The 21,838-nt window shown below is 40.4% G+C and overlaps 1 protein-coding gene across 1 annotated transcript in view; it reads right to left on the bottom strand.

Moving 5' to 3' along the window:
- MTHFD1L (methylenetetrahydrofolate dehydrogenase (NADP+ dependent) 1 like) overlaps positions 1-21,838 on the bottom strand; it is a gene marked incomplete at both ends in the record, with an annotated part of 149,956 nt that overhangs the window by 35,736 nt on the left and 92,382 nt on the right. Inside the window, 3 exons of the mRNA XM_081998394.1 lie at positions 6,521-6,673; positions 8,351-8,458; positions 21,353-21,530. Of these exons, the coding sequence (XP_081854520.1) occupies positions 6,521-6,673; positions 8,351-8,458; positions 21,353-21,530 (439 nt within the window). The remainder of the gene's footprint in view (positions 1-6,520; positions 6,674-8,350; positions 8,459-21,352; positions 21,531-21,838) is intronic.

The following is a 21,838-nucleotide window of genomic DNA, read 5'->3' on the forward strand; positions in this document are numbered from 1 at the left end:
TACCCTTGATCAATGAATCCATACTGCCAGAGCTGATGTGTCAAGTCAGCTAATCTTAACTGAAACCATGTGCTAAAGCGCTTGTGATCTAGGCACACCAGAAATTCCTCTGCAGCAGCTCTGACCTATCGTACCTCCCATGGAGATAGCATGGCTGCCCATGTCCTCTGCCCCTTTACAGGCAAAGCAAAGGAGGCCAGGTAGAATTCCCCCAAGGGATGGGAGGCTATCAAAATACGTTTTCAGGGTATCACTTACTGACTGAAGTGAAACATGACAGTCACTTTTTGTACTTGTAAATAAGCATCCGTTTTAAGGGGCCTATTCAGACAAACTATTTTAAGTGGCACACATTTATTTGAATAAAATGTCGTCTAATCTAAACATTACATAGCTTACCAAACCACAGGGTCTATTTTCTTCTGTGATACGTTGTATAATCATAGAATCACAGAATCATTAAGGTTGGAAAAGACCTCTAAGATCATCAAGTCCAGGCATCAACCCAACACCACCATGCCCACTAAACCATGTCCTAAAGTGCCACATCCACACATTTTTTGGTTCATCCTGTCCCAAAACAACAAGTCCTCCTCCAGCTATTCAGTTTGCTGAAATAACACACATGCCTACACAACTTCTTATTTCTCCTCAATAGAAAACAAAGCAAAATCATTCCTTTAGTTCTGCTAACTACCAGTGCTGACCCTTGAGGAATGTAAGGCTAGGTTGAAGGAAGCTGTAATAAGCTGCAAATTAATTTTGCTGATACAGCCAGCAATGGGACCTGGTCCTTCATTCAGAAAAGGCAATACATTGTACTGTATTATGATGTAGGTTGAATAATGCTTACTAGCAAACAAACAGAGCAGTCAAGAGAGACAGCATGAACTACATAGAACCTAAGTGCCTTGCCTCCATTATCTGCCAAGGTATTCCTAAATGCCAGAGGAGAAAGAGAGGCTGTTTCTTTGGGTGTTTTTGTTTGTGTTGTTCTTTTTGTTGGTTTGTTTGTTTTGTTTTGTTTTGTTTTTTTTGAGGGTGTAAGAGGATATTTACCATATGCCTGTGTCACAGCTATGGCAGGGAGGTGCAATAATCTGAAGCAAAGTATATTTACTTTTTTTTCCAACAAACACTGGCTTACCCACATCAGTTTAAAATAGTTGAAGTAAATAACAAATGCTCAGAGCATATGGAAATTTCTGAACTATCATTTAAATACATTCTTTTCTATGTACTTTCAAGAGTTACAGAGATGATGATAAATTTTTCAAGCCAGCTAAACTCTAATCTTTTTCTCTTCAATTTTAAAAAATCCTTAGTCATCAGCAAGGCATGTTCTGCTCTCCTCTAACTACATCCATCAATTACTCCCATGACTTCTTCCTGGCCAGATCTTAGATCACGTCACTGTTTCAACTTATGTTTTTGGTACATCTTCAAATCTCTTTTACCTTTGTGGCTTTTACTTCAGTGCCCTCTTCCAGTTCTCCATGTACATCTTGGATGTGTCTTCAAATAATTTCACAGGTATCTCCTCCCACTGGTATAACTCTCAACTTAACTTCTCCTCCTTTCCAACCAACCCCATCTTTCTAATCCTCCCCTCAATCTTCTGTTCCCACCTTCTCACCACAGATAGCCACAGTCATACTTGAATCCTAACTGCCTTATAGTCCACACACCTGGGACATTTCCAAAGGCTGCCACATACCCCTTTTCACTACAATCCACAACTTCTTCCTCATTTCTATTTTTGCCTCCTCTCTGGCCAACCCAATACCGTCACAACCACATCATGCAATCCACCAAGGAACACAGGTGGATTTGCTGTTATTACACTAACCATCAGCCTCTAAATTTTAAACATGATGCACTAAAGTTGACTTTAGTTTCACCTTCGCTTCCAGTTATTGATCTTACCTTACCTATGTGCTCACCCCCTGCCGCGTCAACCCTACCCTGAATAATGCATCAGCCTTCCACGAGGTGTAACATTATTCAGCATTTCCGCATGTGCACACCTGGTCACTGTTCAGGAACGACGTGCCCTGTGTAATTCAGAAAACCTGCCTCCTTCCTTCCCAAGAGTCATTACACCTAGTGTAATAAATGCAAAGGCACATCATCTAACAGAGGAGTGCGTGGGCTTTTCTTTTCCTGTTAGCATTTTTCAATTTAGAACTACACAACTGCTAACCTACATTTCCCATGTGAGTTTAACTTTATAGCTTTCATTTTCTGTTGCTTTTTCCACACTTGCTGCAGTTATCTCAAAACCAGCCCGTGGAGTCTATGAGCACCTACTATTTTCACAGACTTCTGAGGACGGCTACAACACAGCAACTATACAACACTAAAGGCAGATGCCAAATGCCACATCACCGGGGATATTTTTTGGACTGAGAGAGGTCAGAATACCTAGCAGAGCACTACTCTTGCATTGTAAGTTGAATGCTTTACAAGGCAAATATAAATCTTACCACCATTCATGTTTTTGAAAAATCACCTGATGTTACACAGATCGTTAGGAGAAGGTGGGCAATCCACCAATTATTCAGCTGTCCTGTAAGACAGCCTAAGAGAAGCGACAAACTGAGAGCTGGGAGACAACTTGGGCCTCATGCACCACTGGAAAACAGCACTTTTACTCCAGGTGGGCCCACACTCCAGCTTATGTTCAAAGGACACCCTCAAAACTTGTTAAGCTCTTAACCACTATGAAAGAAGACATTCATTCAACAGGGAACACTATTTTCCTTCTAAAAGTATTCATAAAAATATTTACTTTCAGGGTCTTTTCCCCCTTACAATATTCAGGTAATATTTTAGCAGGACTGTCCTGGTTCTCACCTACAAGTGAATTAGGGCTTTATCGCTCCCATAAACTGATTTCAAACCACACTGGGTCACCCTACGAGTCCCTTCCCAGAGGATATAGTTTCAGAACTAGTTCCAGAGACTCGAACTGCTTCCTCTATTGGGAGAAAACTAGTACTTCTGTAACAGACTGACCTTTCTTCAGATATGTCGCTGTCTGAAGGATGTCAGTTCACTGTGAGAATTTGGGAGCTGGCATGGCTCCAAAGGCTCCACATATTTTCAAAGAGACCTTGCCTGTAATTTTAACCCATTAAAACAAAAGTGCATGGCTGGTAAAAGGTTGTACATATTTAAAAATCTCACTGTGATTCAAATACAGCTATGTTACTTGCACCAGTGATTTGGTGATGTCGCTTGACAAAGGCAAAAGACAGCAGGTTTTACTCTACGACCAGCCTGCATTCTTGCACATCACATGAAAGAGAACAATGGAAACGTGGCTGAATGTGAGAAAGCACCAAACTGCAATGGCTTTTTGGGTGGGGGTGGAGAGAAACACACATACTACAAAAATCTAATAATTCTCCACCCAAGCATTGCTAGTGAGTGACCTCACTGGTTTCCTACATATACTCCAGCAGCCTTCCTGCCATCACTCTGTTGAGCCAAGCAATGATGTCAACAGTCCACCTGTGAGAGTGATGTAGCCCTCTGGGTCATGGTCGCAGAGAACTTGGATAAAAGCTGTGCCAGTGTTAATTAAATGCAACTCTTGTTTCACTGCTTATTTCCTCCGATAAGGCTCAGCTCATTTTTCCTGGAAAGTCTTCCATGCTATAAGGGAAGCAGAGCCAACCATAACACAAAACAAATACTGCTTCGAGAATATGAAGACAATATGTTAAATATTTAGCTTAAAAAAAAAAAATTGCCTATCAGTGATGGACTAAATACAAATCTCATTAATTTACATTAAGGTTAAACTACAAATGATAGTTACTGCAGATAGTTTATTATCTTTCAGCAGTACTTGTCTCTTCCATTTGTAATGCTGTTCCCTATTAAATTGGAGCAAAATCCTAACAACCTGCTTTCCCACTGATAAGTTCTGCCAGGTTAGAGTGAGAGGAACTTGTCCAGTAAAAAATATGCTTTGAGAATGGAGTTTGAATTTGATTAGCATCAGAATTATCACTACAACATTAACAAATGCGTTGTCGAATAGCATTTATTCTGCCATCAGAAAGGCCTTAGCTGTAGGAAGGCTCTAAGCAGGTTAGGTATTAAGGATCCTCTCAGGTATCCATTAATACAATTAGCCAGCAATTAATGCAAGGAAAAAATATATACTGTTCCTTTTTTTTTTTCCTATATAAAGAAAACTAATCCACTGTCATGACTGGATGCTTTCACCGTATGCTGTTACCAGGATTTCTGTACTCACAGCATCTGACTTCCAGCCACTTTAAGCCTTCAGGACATGCCCTTTTATACTTGCTTTGTTCTTGTAGACATTTCTGGATAGCTTTATTATTAAGCGAACTGCCAAAGGAAGACTCAGTTTTGGAACCTGACATCAAAAATATTCCTTCTTGCACAAGTTAAAAAGTACCACTAGCCTGAAGACTTAATTGCTGACAGCAATGCAACAAAAAATCTGAAGGTGACGAAATAGAAAAGTGATCTCAAAAGTAGTGGTACAACTCTATTATGAGAGTTTGTTTCCCGATGATCACAAGTATCAATACTGAAAGGCTGCAAGTTGGACCTCTTGCCATAAATTTAATTCTAGTGAAAGAATTGTATGGCAAGGATGTTAGGAATACATTTGTATTCATTCATTCATTTTGATTTGTAGCAATTGTGATTGTTCCAAGGAGTGTTCTGTCCCACATTCCTGACCATTAGCAATATTTTCCAAGCAATCAATGATGGATGTCTCTCTATGTAGATTTTTAGCTCTTAGGGATCTTGCGTTCATACAGTACCTTGCCCTACAAAGTCTCTTAGAATACATAATACTAAGAGTATACTGTCTACCCAGTTCCTGATACGGGAAAAGTTCCTGGCTATACTACCTCTCAACAAAGTCAGGGTAATTAACTTGGATGTATCTCTTACAATCTCCCCCAGTAAGAAATCCCATATATAAAATGTCCATAAGAACTGTATTTTTTGGTTCTAGGTGGAAACACAAAATCAGATATAATCCTTGAACTTGTTTGGTCTATACTGGTCCTATGGACAGTTCCTATGGATTTATGAGGCTGAACTGCAGCTAGTGTCTGTTGAAGGACATACAGTGTGACTCATTCAGAAAGCTCAACCCAAGAACATTTCACTCTGACATCCTACAGAATAGCTCCCTCATGGATTTGAAGGAGTTGCTGCCCATTCTTCACATTCACTCCTTCTCACAACTTTATGACACATAACTTCCAGTGCAAACTTGAATCCAGGCCATAAAGGACATACTAGAACTTCTGACAGATTTTATTCTGTCACCAGTAATTGGAGTTTGGTCTTACACAATTTAAATACACAGCTGTGCTCCACTTCTGGTGGATGTGCATAATGTGGCCACGCAGAAGGAAAGCATGTCCTAAGTCCAGTGAGTTGAAGTGACACAGTTTCCTGGACTCCAGGAACTCTCCTGGTCAGAAAGTACTTCCTTCCTTGTTTCAAACACTTGATTGTTTCAGAGGGAATTCAAAACAATAGATTAGAAACTTTCAACCTTTCCTAAGTGTACTGCTGCACAAGGAAATCAGGCCGTGCTCTGGAAAGATGAGATAACATTGGGAGAGTACTCTTTCCGGATATGCAATGGCTTTTGCATCCCTTCTCTAGCACCATCCCATGAATCAGCTATATATAAGTAATAATTCATGCTATGAGATGTCAGATGCAGTTCAACTACTGTTTGGAATAAGATGTGCATGGCTGGCAAAAGGCATGAGCTAACTACGTTCTCAGCTACTTTGATAAGGCATGGCAAGGAAGAAAACATCAGAAGCTTCTTAATCTGAGTCTCTACTTTTAAGGACAGGTAGGAAGAAAGGATGACAATTGCCTCTTTTTAGTACCTCATTGTTTAAATCTCTAAAAAGGAGGAGGAGTATGCTACTACTTCTGCAGTTAGAAATCTATCCCCTTCCCACCATAACTTAGTTTTACACAACCAGCAAAGATGTTCACAAGGACTGGAAATAGATCAGGCTCATCAGCTGAAAAGCAATCACTTTAAGCATACACTTTTTCCCAACACAATTCCTTTCATCTAAATACATTATAGAATGCTTTGTAATGACAGATGAAAGATTTAACATTTATAATAATCATGTAATTACAGTTATTTACCAGCTGCAATTTGAATAAGGAAAAGCAATGGACATAGAAATGCATTTTTCTGCAGCATTAGTGTGCTTAAGTATCCTAAACTAACTGAAAAACATCAGAAACAGAACCAATGGCAAGAGTCATTCTCTCAGACCCTGTAGTCTAAGCTCTTACATGATATTACACTTTCCTAATTCTCTTTCCTTATCAATGTAGAGCTACAAAAAGTCTGAGGATAAAATTATCATAAAAAACCAAGAACTCACATTATTTTTAGAGGCAAACAGGAAACGCACTTCCCTGTCAAGCTGGGTCAAAGGAAGGGGAATGATGGAGTTGAATACTCTGCACTCACCGTTCCTACCAAAGGGTAGATGAATCCAGCTCCAATACTGGCTCGCACATCACTAATTGGCAAAATGAAACCAGTGGGAACACCCTTCCTCTCAGGCTGATGGGAGAGGGATAGGTGAGTTTTTGCCATACAAATGGGAAGATTTCCAAATCCCTAACAAAAAAGGGAAAGAAAATAAAATAAAAATGTTTTTAAGATTACAGTAATGACAGAATATATTTTCACTTTGTTATGAGTATCTTCTAGAAATACTAAAATCCACATAGCAATAGTTAATCTCAGTTTCTTAACAAGCTAGTATTTCAGAAATAAACAGAATACTGTATTTCACATGCTATTCTCTCTCAGCTCAGGCCTTTATCTCCAGAGACTTGGCTGTAGTGTTATCCAGCTTCTAGTGTGGGTTCTCAATCTAGAGTTAGGTGCAAAAGTTGCCTATACAACGGCTGGAGCATGCTATTTTCAGAAAGGGCACACAGCAGGTACCACACTGAACAAGAAACCTACACCAACTCAACAGAACTCCAGTACGGCACTTCCTTCTGGGCTCTAATAACCTAGTGAGATACCTACTTGAGACCAGGATTCATAGTCCAAAACTCTCTAAGGGTACTAATGTCTTCTTGCAGCTAAACACAAAGGGCTCATGATGCTTTGCTTTGTTCTTAAACAAGACAAAAACTTCATGAGGCGATGGCATCCACTTCACTAATGACAGTGCAGTAGTTACTCAAAGAGTGAGAGAAAATCAGGGGAAAGGCCCTCAGTAGCCTCCTCCCCCACCATTTGTCTCCCAGGCTATCGATTAACCTCGAGTCTGGCACCTTCCACTCTTCTGTTCAGTTCCTTGACAAACAGGGATGCAATTCACAAGGCCAGGAGGAGAGCTGGCACTGCAGGGAATTGCCTCTGCAGCCCAGCGCTGACGACAATCCTTTAATGATATTGTGAAAGTATTTCCTAATACTACTAACGTTTAGACTAAAAATGGTTTAGGGAATCACAGCAGGAAAAGAGAAAGACATGGATTACTTTGCTTCAAGTACACTAAGTAAGCTTCCATCTAGAAAATCAAATTAATTCTCAGGAGATTTGCATTAGAGAGAAGACAGCTATAGTTCTGCCTGCCTGAGCAGGCTGCTGAAGTATACTCCGGAATTTTTCCATGACACATTGTCCATAGTTTCTATTTTCTGACAGAAAGGCTCCAGCCATGTTTATGCGCAGAAGCTGTTCCATTACAGAAAATACATTCACATCTCCACATGGTTTCAAAACTGTTACAAAGCCCACTCCCACATGCTTTAGGAACAGTGATCTATCTCACCTTCTAGCATTTATAACGGCTTGAAAGTAGTATGAACAGAAGGAAAACAAAAGATTTTACAAGTATTGGGAGCTTTGTTATTAACTGTGCACAAGTCTTTTTGTGTTGCAGACATTTTTTGCGGGTACAAATGAACACTCATATGCTAAAATCAGGTAATTTCACCACCTGCTACTTCTGCAGATGTGCAGTTGTCACATTTAAGGCAGTAATCCAAAATTACCACTCTGCTTAGAAGGTACAGAGTTTCATCCATAGTCTCAGAATGATTCCAAACACCATACATATCTTACGGGAGATAGCTTTCAAGGTTAAACCATTCTGTTCTACCTAATCCAATCTAAAGCAATCCATACTGACCTCCACGGTTTAGCACAATAGGTAACCTCATGCTGTTCAGCAAAGCTTGACTAAACACTTCAATCTGAGAACCTTTTACACCCTGAGGTTTCCGAACACTCATCCAGCAGGTACCTGACTGCGTAATTCACTGGTGTTCTTACCTGCCGGGTGTAACGATCAACTTGTGACTGAGCGGCAGGAGACAACTCTATATCCTGAGCTCCATACACCTTCTGAGCAATGATTCTTATTTTTTCAACAATAGGAAGCTGCAGAGACAAGGAAACAACACAAGGATGAACATTAGCCAAAAGACACTAGGATCTTGTTTTCTGAGTGAGAAATCTGAATCTCTCATTTAGCTTAATCCTTGTTAAACAGGCTTGCTAAAGCATGAAACCGAGTAAAGGGCACTGCTGATGGATATGGTATTCAGCTACAGGTACATGAATTACAAGCATGATTTAAGCTATTCCATCATTTAGGAGCTGCACATTTGTGCATTACAAAGTTGACAACGTGCTTACACTCTTGCCTAAAGTGGGGGAAGAAAATTACTGCCATGTAGTTTTAAGAATTAAGAGTTAATGCACACTGCAGATACAAGGAAGCAAGCTCCACTGGGTTAACAGGGATCACTAGACAAATAAATTTCATTTCACAATAAAGATCACCTATACAATGAGTGGACAAGGCAAGGTAGCAGGCAGCCAGGGAAGGTTCCTCTGAGAAGGAAGGAATTGTAACAGAAAATTCATGACCGATCGCTGCTCCTTTGACCTTTTTTTTTTTTTTTTTTTTAATTCTCACCTCCCACCCTTCGTAACATATGTATTTTGAATTGTAGCATTGATATCGTAAAGCAATTTGGACACTTAAAAAAAAAAAAAAGAATATGAAAGCATTCTAGGATACACTTTGAAATCTCAAGTCACTAAGTTCAACCCCAGCCTCCATGAGTATCCACATCATATTATTCAGCTCAAACTGAACGCTTGTTCTGCCTTTATGGCTCCTATTTGAAGGCGGATGCAGACTCTCACATTCAGTCTGTTAGAAACCCTTTCACAGATCTTCAGCAGACAGTTTTTTGTGGTCAGATCAGGCATATACTTTTTGTGCCATCATTTCTGTTTATTTAGAGTAAACAAGTCTCTCATCTTTCTCTTGCCTTTTGTTTTGAATGACCTTGGAGACAGCAACTGTGACCCCTATACCTGTTAAACAAGTCAACATCTTTGATTTCTTTCAACAGGAACAGAATGATGGAGGAAAGATCATACCACCAGTTCAGAAGGATCATACCACCAGTTCAGCTACTTCAGTGCTGACCAGAGATGGCCAGAGATGTGTGCAATGCTCCAGGGAACATCCCACCACTACTTTGTACGCTAATATATTTAATTAACAACACATATGGAAGAAGTGTTGAACAAAATCTAACGAGATACCACTTGGGGAAGAAGACTTGATAATCTCAAGCAATATAAAAAGCACCAGAACACAAAATAGAAGTATTTCATTTTATTCCAACAAAGGCAAGAAATTGGTTTGTGAAAAATAAACTCTACCTGGTGCATTTAAAGGAAGTTCCACAGTTAATCACATTTTTGCAATGCCTGTCTATAAGTAATAGTTCTTCTACAAAGATACATCGGTTGAAGGGTTTGTGTCAGACTGATCTTTTTTGTATTATGATTGAATTTTAGAAAAATTAAAGTAGTCTGCCTTTACAGTAATAAAGAACTCCAGTGACAGAGACATCACAAGAAAAGAAGCTTGCCAGACTTTCAAGTAGCTTAAATGTAAGGCAGTTAAAAGCTACTAAGGCTAAAATAAAATCCCACCTCAGATATGAAATTTCAAAGTGAGGTTTAAAGGTGTTCCACAAAACACTTTCTGAACATGCTGACTATATAATTAGGGCACCTTAACTGGGTGGAATAATGTCACGTTCCCGACTTCAGGCTTTCTACAGGAATCCAAGCAGTGCAAAAAAAAAAAAAAAAAAAAAAAAAAATCTAATGAGGATTGGAGATAACACATTGCAAATATCTTGGCAGCATTAAGCTGAACGGGATACTTATTGACATGGATAGCTGTTACAAGATGAAACTTCTTTCAGGTTGATTATTAAGCATGTTCATAATCACGGCAGTTTTGAACACAGTGGAAGAAATGCAAAACGTGTCTGTTAACTTGCCTTTTGGGTGCTCTTTGCTTGCAAACAAGGACTAATAGCAACAGCAAAAGCAAAGGCAAAAGGAATTCCACTCCCCATTGTCAGTAGGCCAACATCAAAACTAACAGCTTTCTGCTTAAACCTCCATAAATTCATTGAGATAGAGACATTCATTTAGATTCAACTTGCATTTGTGTCAAAATATTTCGAACTAATTTGACAGCAGCATAATTACTATGCCCTCAGCCCCCTTCCAGTGACCATAGCTGTAGTGTCCGAATGAAACGTGGCAGGGCTCTGGCTAACAGCAGAGCAGACTGCTTTCATGACAGTGGTGGCATTCTGCTCCTCCTGGGACGTGCACAATATCTTGCATGGCTGAGCCTGAGCTGGACAGTCAAGCTGTATCCCTACGGATTTACGTTTAGTTTTTTTTAACCAGAATTTCACATACTTTTCAGGCCAGTACCAACACCTCACAGTTTGCAAATGTAACCTCAAAAGAATCACCAGTGGGGAAGCAGTTGCAGGAGTGTGAATGGCAACAAAAGTGGTCTTCTGAGACCATCACATGTTTTTGCAAGGCATGTGCATACAAACGGGTGAGGCAATGTGCATGGTGTCAGAGGAGAGTTTGAGGCTATTTAATCTCACAACACAGGCAGACAAGTCCTGGCTGAGCCCAGTTCAGATAGAAACCAGCAGGGAGGCACAGATGCTCTATACACATTAACACAGCCCCTGCATGTGCACACTGTCAGACATGCTTCCTTCCTGAAGTTTCAGGAGTAGGGAAAGGAGTACACTACATCATGCTAAGGATCCACCTGTTTCCTACTATTAAATGGGTTTTTAAGGGATTATCTATTTAGAATCACAGTGTAACAGTTTTCAAGTGAAAAAGTTTCCTGTGTTTCAGTTATCAAGTAATACTGCTGGGAAATCTCATTTTAATTTAACTTAAAGAAATATTTGCCAAACAAAAGCCATCTTGTATTTTACATGAGAAATACAAATTCATTTTGGTTCCATTTTATTTGATTTTCATTTGATGAAAATAACATAATGGTATTTATCAGAAAAGAAGCTCTAGTAATTCAAGAGACATTTTACACATTTACCAGAGCAGAAGCCTGGATGTTTACAAGACATTTGTAGGAGCAGTCCTAACTTTTTCTTATCTGGTCTTTAAGAGCAAGTTTAGCTTCAGGTTTTCAACAAAACTGTTGATTACTTCACTATGGAAATACTCTCACTGAGGGGCACAGGGATCCACCATACATAGTAACATATGGAAAAGTGCTTAGCTGAATTCAAAGGGACTGAAAAAGAGAGACATATTGCACCAAGTGTCTAAATCATTAAGGGATTTTAGTTAGATTTTTGCTCCATCCAATAGCAGACTCTTCTAAAAACCTTTGTGAGCTACCTATTTGTACCTTAAACACCTTGGTCAAATACCTGCCAGCAGAAGCCACATATCCCAGGCACTTAGGAAAATTAAGTTGTTTCATATCTCTCACGTTTTTTGTCTGAGAATCTTCTACAATGGCCTAGGATATTCCTGAACCAGTTCTTCATTCCCACTCACAAACTACAAAGCGGCACCCTCAGCTGCGCCAATGCAACGGTTTGCAGACCCTCAGTAAAACAGTCTCAGTGAAAGGAGGATGAAAAATCCTGTCCTCATGGTGTGTGTCGATGCACCCTTGTGAACAGCAGCTTGGTTCTACAGCCCCTCTGCTATCTGGACAGCTCTGGTGATAATGATATTTATAAAATGTGCAGACAATGAAAGCACGAAAAGCACAAAAGATTTAGGATCAGTAATAAAAGGTGCTCCTCTTTCCATTTCCCTTATGTAAGATTTTGAATGTTTCACAACTAGTGAAAACCTGACTTTTATAGATATGCAACTACATATTAGGACTAATGCTGAAGGATTATGGCAGCTTCGGGTAATTCATTCCAAATTCCGTTTTAGTTCTTTGAGAAAATGATAGCATGAAATACTCGATATAAATTTATACTTAACATGAGAAGGTGCTACAGGGCCACACAGTATGAATATCTTCTGATAGTTAAGTAGCTTTGGTGTTTCTCTGAGAAACGACCAATCTCCCCAGCCCTACCAGAGACAATGTGCATTTCTGAAATCTCAGACATTCAGAACTACCAAAGGCATATGCTGCTTCTAAGGCAAGCACAAACACATGTGCTTGTTGAGGCTGCCAAGCACCCACACCGTAAACAGGATTATCTCCTTGGATAAACCATAACAAGCGATATGGCAAAAGTGTGCAAACTCCTTTCACAAAAACAGTATCTTTGTAGCTGTACATTTCATTACTTGATAGAGAACAATTAAACCAAGAAATCAACACTGATAAAGAAGAGAGCCTGTCATTCCTAAGACAGAATTGATTATCCAAGATGAAATCACAGCAGTGCTGTCACCCAGCCATACTGCTACTTCCAGGCCATACCCCTTGCAAGACGTGATGTTAGCATGTATTTGTGCTGTTTATTACACAATCTTCTTTTGTCCAATACTATCAACAGCAAGGCTTTTAGCAAAATGTAATTTAATAGTGTTTCATTTCTGCTAACCTTTCCTCACATTTCCTTCACTCTTCATCTCTTCCTTCAGCTGTAATAGCAGGCTGCAGATTACCATTTTTCCACGTTTCCATGGACAGCAGACCAGCTTCAACAGACGCTCCGTCATTGTCCCTTCCTCTGCTGCTCACACTCACCCACATGCCAGTGCAACCGAGAGGGCAGCACTGCTGTTTGTGCAGCTGCACATACCAGAGAAAGTGATCCAGGCTAAAACATAACCCAGGGAAAAAAAAGCTATTGTAACCCAGACCAGTTCACACAGCCAGTTTACCATAAAGGCAAAGCCAGTATGAGGCAGAGAGACACAGATGGCTTAAATGATATCTCTACAGAAAGAGAGATCGCTTCAAAACCGATCACTGAAATGTACCAGCAGAAACAGAGAGTTGGGGCAGGGACACACAGCTTGGGCTGGGATTCCCGAAATCAGTCTTGCTGGCAGAAGTCAGTATCACCTGAAATGAACCATGCAGATTACCAGGGACCCGGCTTGGGACTGTGCTTAGGATTCCCATCTTTTGCATCCTAATCTGGCCACCTGGCTTTAAGCTCTTTGGCTACTCGAGAAAGGAGTTAATCTTTTTAACCCCCCCATAGCTAATGCCTGAGACTGCTGAAAACAACCCCTGTCCCTTTCCTTCTCCTGTTCTTCTGCTTTTAAACACTGCCCTAAACATCCTCACCAAAACAGAGCCCAACAGAAAACATCTCTGAAAAGGCAGAATCAACAGCAGTTAAGTCTATAGTCTACTAGGTTGCAGCAAAGCCAAACTACTTCGAGAAGCACTGGTGTTATCTAGCTTAAATTGAATACCTTAAGTGAATGCCTGTCAGTGCAGCACTGTCTGAAAGGATCTCTTCACAGTTATGCAACATAAATATCTAAAACTACTTTATTCTATGAGAAAACTTAAGATTCTGCTGAAAAACATGCATTTAACCAGACAATACACGAAAGCACTATTTACTTGTAACTTAACATTTATTACTTCAAATTCTTTAAACATTCACTTTAGTCTCATTGCCTATTTTTAATTATGAGATCACTAGTTTAATTATGAGGTCACAAACATCTGCGTTTATTGTTGCTATGCTGCTTGTGTTTTAACAAAATTTTCAAATTAGTTTAAAATTCAAGGCAGTGGCACTTTTAAAATTTTAACTTAGGCCTTCACTGAAAGCAGTAATAAAGAATCGCTGGTTGGATAAGTGAAACAGTATGCAGACATCACTCATCCCTCTTCTTAGGATGGTTGCCAAATGAAAACATATGATGGGAGTATGGCTAAGGTGCTGTGCGGGGTGACAAAGTGCAGCGCTAAAACAATAGCTGACTCTGCACATTCAAACTCCTACTTCTAGCTTTTCCCTGGATAAAATAAAAACATGCTTATTAAAGCATCCGTATATTCTAGTTCCAGAAGATCTGTGGCTGACAAAAGGATTCCCAAGTCTTTAGCGCTCATCTTCTTTCATTGGCAAAGGACAAGAGGTTTTTTTTTTTTAATTTGTGGAAAAGCATATTCAGTCAAGTTAAACAGTTTGTGAATCAACACCTAAGCCTGTGGCCTTAGAGATTTATTTTCCATTTCCCCAACTTTGAAACCCCAGCTGTGCCTAAGAAAATTGCTTCATGCAAAGAATAGGAAAATAATGAAAACAAACATATAAGTGCAGTGCTGTCAAGAGCCTACATCCACAAAAAAAGAGATGGAGTGGAAGAAAGATAGCTTCCAACCCTAGAACACCTAATTCAATGAAAGAAGTGTCCAGACTCCACTGAAATCTCTTTGATGGGAGTGGGAGGAGAGGCTGGTATAGCCCTGTGGAATTCCTCTTTAATGTGGCTTCATTGCTAGCTGGTTTACTAGCAGTAGGGTGGGGGGAAATAGTTTAAAGACTAGCGTACCCTGGAGGGCAGCATAGCGTGCATTTCAAGATGAGAAATGATCTCCATCCTTTATTAGGAAAAGTTTCAGTAAGGAACATACATAATTTTATTTATTCATACGCCAGTAGTGCTTAATGACCTTCCATTTGGTCCATACATGACTGTGCTGTATAAAGAACAACACAGACGTTATGTACCTCCTAGGCAAAAGAACAGAGGTGTGTTGGGCTGGTGTGACAGCAGACAGACAATGGATGGCTTTCATGGCTTAGCAGCTTCATGGTATTAGCAGAGAAAATAGAAAACACCCCTGACACCTCCCCGCCCCCATTCAACCACACTGGGACTGAAAAGATGACCAGTTTAAAAATTAAGAGAAACGCTCTGCCTTAGGTCATTCCTCTGGACATTAGCATCCTCAAACCCAGGCCCCAAGAGTCCTTCCTGACTCTGCCTTCCTCTTCGAACCACTGCCCTTCTCCTAGTACATGCACCAAGGAGCCTTCTCCCCCACTGACCTCCTTCATTACTCACAGCGCATTCTTGTTATTGGAGACTGTGGGCAGTGGATGGAAGAGAAGGTAACACACAGAGAACTGCTGCCGGCAGAGTCTTCTCTGTTTTGATGCTACCCTTACACCCCGCTAAGTGACCCATTGTCTCTGACAGCAGAAGCTAAGACTGGAAGAAATAAGCCAAGTGGCAGCCCACACCGTACTGCCATAGCACAAGAGAGGCAGTGGCAGCCAAAACTGTGGTCTCAGATGCTCCAGATTTGCCCAAGTTGTTATTATTTTGCTCCCAGCAGGGGAAGAAAAATACCAGTGCTGAGGCCGCAAACTGCCTGAATGCCTCCCTGAAAAGTGCTGCTACACAACCCCATTCCCAGTGGATGGCCCCAAGCTGAGAAAGCTCTCCTTTGTTCTGCAGGCTGGCCAGGCAATTCACTGCACTCAGACAAAATACTTGTGTAACCAACTTCCACAGTACAACCTGGAAATATTTTCATTTGTCATATTACCTAAAGGCAGAGCACTGGCAAAAATAGGCGTCATCTGACAAACTTGGAAGACTGGAACAACCCGTTCTCCTGCCTCCCTTTTGTGACCTTTACGCTCTTCCATTTAGTTTTGCAATGCAGCATAAATCAGGTGGTTTGAGGCTCTTCCAATCATATCTGTCAGGTTACCTTGTCAGTCTTTTAAGGGGACAATGCTAGCTCACTGACTGGCCAGATATCCTTATCCTGCCTCATGCCATATGCCTGCCCTTCTCCTCTCTTCTACCTCCCGGAGTGTTAGCCCACTGCGCTCCAGCTGCCTTGCAGGAAGGGGTAATGCACCTCCTAAAAAACTTCATTCAAACCTACGTTTCCTCCCTCAGGCTGAGGATGGCTGCTGTAAGTCAAGGGAGAGTTCACCGCAGGAGGAGAGAGGAGACCAGGACAGCAAAAGAAGGCACGTTACTCACCAGGCGTGCATTAGTGGGGAATATAGCTCCCCCCCCGCCTGCCAAAAACAGGCATTGAAGCCAGGGGAATTTGGGAATGGGATGCGTATGTTTCTATCCTCTCCTATACTCCCTCTAGTTATCTAAACTTACTTTTATTGGGTCAGTCAACTTTATTTTGAGTAATAGCTTTCTGCTACAACTTAAAGACCCATACTTCAAGAAAAGTGAACCCAGAAAGGAAGTCAACAGTGATAAGAAAGTTGATATTTTGATATTTTCCATATGTAGCAAGAATATATAATTTAAAAAGCACAGATTATTTCTTAGAGAGTTCAGGAGGCCTTTAGAACAAACCCATTCTCCAAACACTAAAGAGAAATACTCGGCAAGAAACCAATTCAACGGCAAAAGAAGAGAGATTAGTGTGCAGTGGAGGCAAAAATCCATATTAAAACCACACACTACTATAGTATTTATTATGTCTACTGCCAATAATCTTCTAAACTATGTTATAAACTCTGGAGCCTATCATACAAAAACTCATCCTTGCTCCTGAACCACTCCCACCCCATGCAATTCCTAATACTATAAGCATTTCATTGTACACTGTATCTGTTGATGTCCTTTCCTTGCACTTTTAAAGTGACAACAGTTAACAAAGTAACAGGGGTTACTTGTCAGAGGTCACTTCTTGTACTTGATCCATGAAATGACACTGGCACACATATGCACTCCCAAAATCATATATGCAGCTATTCTTTCCACTACCTTCAAAATATGCTTGAAGCTTATTCTGTCCTCATTTCAACTTTTGAAAAATATTTGTTAATCTAATACTAAATGTCAAACAAACCCTTGCTAGAATCAAGGAGTATTAAAAAACTCAAGAAGTACAAGCAACAGCTACTAGGATAAAAACAAAAGGTTGCCTGCTTAGAGAAATAAATAAAGAGAACCTGAAAAGCAATATAAAAGTGGGACTACTCATGTAGAGACACCTGAAGAAGTTTAAAGAGACTGCGTTAGATGCTTCAAGGAATACAGCCACATTAGCACAGTCTTCTAATTAGACTAGCTTGCTACAATACTCCACAGGACCACTTAACTGAGCCCGAGTCCTGAACTGACACAACTGTGTTGTGTCCGCTGTCTAAAATCGCTCATTCAGCACATGTTGGGTATCACTGCACAGGATGGTATAAATGTAAAAACATACCTCAGGATTCAGAAGAAAAAGCGCTGATCCTCAACTTCTTACCAGTATTTGACAGATCTAGAAAAGACTTTCTTGCTCTTTGCACATTATACACATTTGTAAACACCTTTCAAAGAAGCCTTCGTTTCCAGGTATATATTTGGAAATTACATAAAGCACTGCAGAGGTGTGTGCCATTTGGAAAAAAAACAGAGAGTGCCCAGTTGACCTGGACTATCCTGTATTTAGATGCCTGACTGTATACTAGTAATATAGTTTGGTGCAAACTTTGGTCTAACTAGTAAAAAAGGACCTAAAACAGTTTTACATATAAGGGTTTCGGGTTTTGTTTTTAAATCCCCAGGGTAATGCTTTCTAACAAAATATCAAAATGCTGAATGAATCTATTATGGCTACAGTGGTCTCTGCTGTTGGAAGTTGTTCTAATTATAGCCAGTTTTGGAAGTAAATTCTGATGCAGTTTTACAGACTGAGGAAAATAAGATGTGTAGACATCAACGGACTAAATGGAGACATGGAATAAAGTGAAGGGCAGAGTAATATCGTAAAGACAGAGATATGTGGTAGTGGTTTTATGCAGAATATTTCCCCCTTCTATGTTCCAAAGGGGAAAGAAAAAAAACCAAACCACCACCACAGCAAACCCCGTCAAACTTAAGGCAACCAGGACTTCAAAGTATTCAACTAACTGGACAAATCCATCAGTCACTGGAAAGACGAGGGATGGAAATGTGTCCTTTCACTTACATCTTCTTTAGGCACAATGACGGAGGGAAATCATCTGTCTCAATCCCATCTTACTACCTCTTCTCCTTCTTAATTTTCTGTTATAGTTACCCCTTTGAACATTAGAACTCAGTCCTCAAAACTGCTACATCAAAAAATCCTATTACAACCTTAACTAATATCTAGGCAGGCTCATTTGGAAGAGGTGGCTTTTCTTCATGTCCCTATAGGCCCAGCAACCAAATGACCCAACATACCATACAAGAGTTTCACTCTCCTACTTCCAACTGCTTCTATCCCCACCCTTTGCACAGTAAGAATGAAACAGAAGCCTGAACTTTGCACTTTACTGTTTTTGTTGGCCTGAATTTACTTTTTTACAGTATTTTAAAATCTTTATATGTTTTTATAAAATCCCTTCAACATATTTTTGAGGCGTATAATACTTGTGTTAAGTTATGGGATATTAAGTTGATGTAAAGATGTGATTTATACCCCTTGTGCTTAAGACTGTGCTGCTTATGCGACACAGCACAAAAAGATGTGTCTGGGAAAGACATTAAAGTAGATACCAATCTCATTTTCTTCCTTCACAGAGACAGAGTCCACCCCTACCGATCCTTTTTACTCACTCATACCACAAGATTGTAAGTTACATAGAATATAGTAACTGAGCTATAATATGGAGAGCTTAACAGAGCTTAAATATGGAACTTGTCAAACACTAATGTGCTATCTCTGTAACGCAAGTGTCCTATGGGGAAAGCTATTACACATATTTCTGAAACAATTTTTTTCCCATTTTATTACACAAAACCCATAAAATGATATCCTCAGTTTCCAGAGCATCTCATTAGAGAAAAACTCAGAAAGGCAGATACATTGTCCATTGTTTGGCTGTAAAAATGTTCCGTGGGCAAAATGCCCCAAATAGATGCTGCAGCACTTATATTCCCAAGGTATTTTCATCTATTCTGTGAAGGCAGTGGTTAATACTAATAGGAGTTCTCTGGATTACTGACATTTGGGAAAACAGTGGGGGAGGTGGAAAGAAGAAATAAAATGGGTGCAGCAGATACGGGGTACATATCAGGGAGGAGAGAAAGTGAAAGACAACAGTAGGGCATATCTACCTCAGGTTGAACTTTTTTTTGGTGAGAAGAATCAAAACAGGAACTTTCAGCCATTTAAAAGAATGAAGCTGAGGTTCTGCTCTTAAAAAATAGCATTAAAACATTTTCTAAAGAGACTTAAAGTAGCACCAGGGCACAGGATCTGAAATTTGACAAGGGCTTCCTTTGTTCCAGAGAAGTCTATTTTGCTGCCCAAATTTTAACCCACCCACATCTGGATAGCAGGAAGGCCCTAAGAAATCATTTGTACAACCTTTGTGGCAATGCATCGCTCCAAATGTTCTGCCTGCACGGTGGTACTCCAGCATAGTACTTTCAGGGGCCGAAGCAGCCCTTCCTTGCAAGCTGCTCCTTTTGACAGCTCAACGATGCTGCGATGTCACCTTGCGGACGACTACAATAACGAAGTCTCCAAGACATGGAAAAGGAGTCACCATCTCTGGCAGACAAAGGATTGAAATTTGGACCACACTATCCTTTGCTAGGTTATCTGACTAAGGGCCAACCAAATTAAACACAAAGCCCAAGCAAGGATCAGAGGAACAATGATAGGTGGAAGAACCCTACTAATGTCATCAGCAGAAAAACCTCATCAGTGAAAATTAGAGCACACTGAATTGGCTGTTTCCTAAGACCAAGGGGAAGGATGAGACCATTGTCCCTGGTGTGAAGTGCACCAAGGTGAGTCCATGGGGAAACTCTTTAATCAGAAAACTTTGCAAACCAAAGAGGGTGATTGCCTACAGCAGCACAGGACTCACTATGGGATGTAGGAAGAGGAGCATTTTGTGATTGTGTGAAACTTATGATGGGATTTTTAAAGGGGATTGTGGGAATGTGTAAACATTGTTAGGACTTGTTTCATGGAAAAACCAAAGATGGGGAAAGGGAGTAATCAAGGTGGACTGAAGAGGAACAACTGTGAAGAAAAAATGTGAGGGAAAAGGGGAAGAAGGGGCCAGTTGAGTGTAAAGCAGTCTAGTCAATAGCTTGTCTGACTGAGCTCTGTGCTTGAGCACCACAGTCAGTCCTCTATTCTCGCTAAATCTGATTCCTGACTACCTTCGGTATGGGTGTGCTCCCTCCTCTTGATGTGTATGTATGAACACTGGAGAGCAGGAAGAAAGGTCTGAGTGCCAGCAGCTGGAATGAGCTGTGAACCTCAGGGGCTCGTGGACCCTGATGCCAAGAACTGGAGCAGGGCAGGGGCACTGGAGGCTGCTCCTGGATAGACAGAGGATCTCAGGCCAACAGCAGCAGTGACCCATGTATCATGTGTGCCATATTGTACCAGCAGACTCCAATCCCAATCAGCAGGAGAGAGGAACAGGGCGGCCCATGCTCTTCACATTTGTCCGAGGGCTGTGGGTGTGTAAGTGGGTGCTGGTAAAGGCAGTGCTTTCTCTCTGCGTTGGCCTGTCTGGCTGGGCAGATGCGTAGCATAAGCGTGCACATACTACCTCTAACATCCTTCTCATACAGAGAGTGAATGCTTCAGGGAGCCACAACCTGGAGCAATACCCATGATTGTGAGACAATAACTATATTTCATTTTAGCTGATTGTCAGGACAAATACCATGACTGTGAGATCTTTGTGGAGAAGTCTCCCACAATAATTTGATAATATTCCACCTACAGACATACTTTTATGTTAAACAAGATAGTATCAGAAACGTCGTTCAATGCCCTAAATAACAAGCATTACCAGCAAGTACCCTGTTCCTCTCATTAGACGTGCCACAGACTGTTTGTTCTCTTCAGCTTTTGTGATTTTAAGCAAAGTCGAACCCCTTTCCAAGTACATTAGATAGCTTTGTTGCAGTGTTCTACCTGCTTTAAAACCAACACTGATGCAGCATGCATTCATTAAAAATAAATAAATAAAAAATACTACTACTACTACTACTACTACTACTACTACTACTACTACTAAATCTTACCTCCAAGCCGTAGAGATATTTGAAACTGGTCTTCTGACTGGCTGCCTTTTCCACAGCTTGAGCTAATTCTACTGCTCCTCTGCCACCAGCCGACCAGTGATTGCAGGGTACAGCATCAAATGCTCCAGACTGCTTTGCAATCTTACACACCAGGTCAACCTCAGCAGGAGAGTCAGTTCTGCCGACCAGACAGTTCCGTCTCATTATTTTGTTTAACTAGTTCTCTTTTATAACCTTATATAGTTACCCTTATTCTACCATCAGCAGTTGTAAAGCAAGTCTATATAGAAATTCTGCCATATACATAATGCATTTATATACAGCATATGTATTTACATGTTTCAAGAATACTTTTTGTAATTGTTATGGCTAAGTAACACGGAAGGTTAATATTTCCATAACAGTATATACTTTTTTTGGTGGTTTTAAAACCTTACGAACAAGCTAAGGATTTAAAGGTCTTTATATTCATGATGAAAAAAGGAA

The sequence above is a fragment of the Phaethon aethereus genome, assembly GCF_964289735.1.
Source record: "Phaethon aethereus genome assembly, chromosome: 3".
In the NCBI taxonomy this organism is placed as follows: Eukaryota; Metazoa; Chordata; class Aves; order Phaethontiformes; family Phaethontidae; genus Phaethon; species Phaethon aethereus.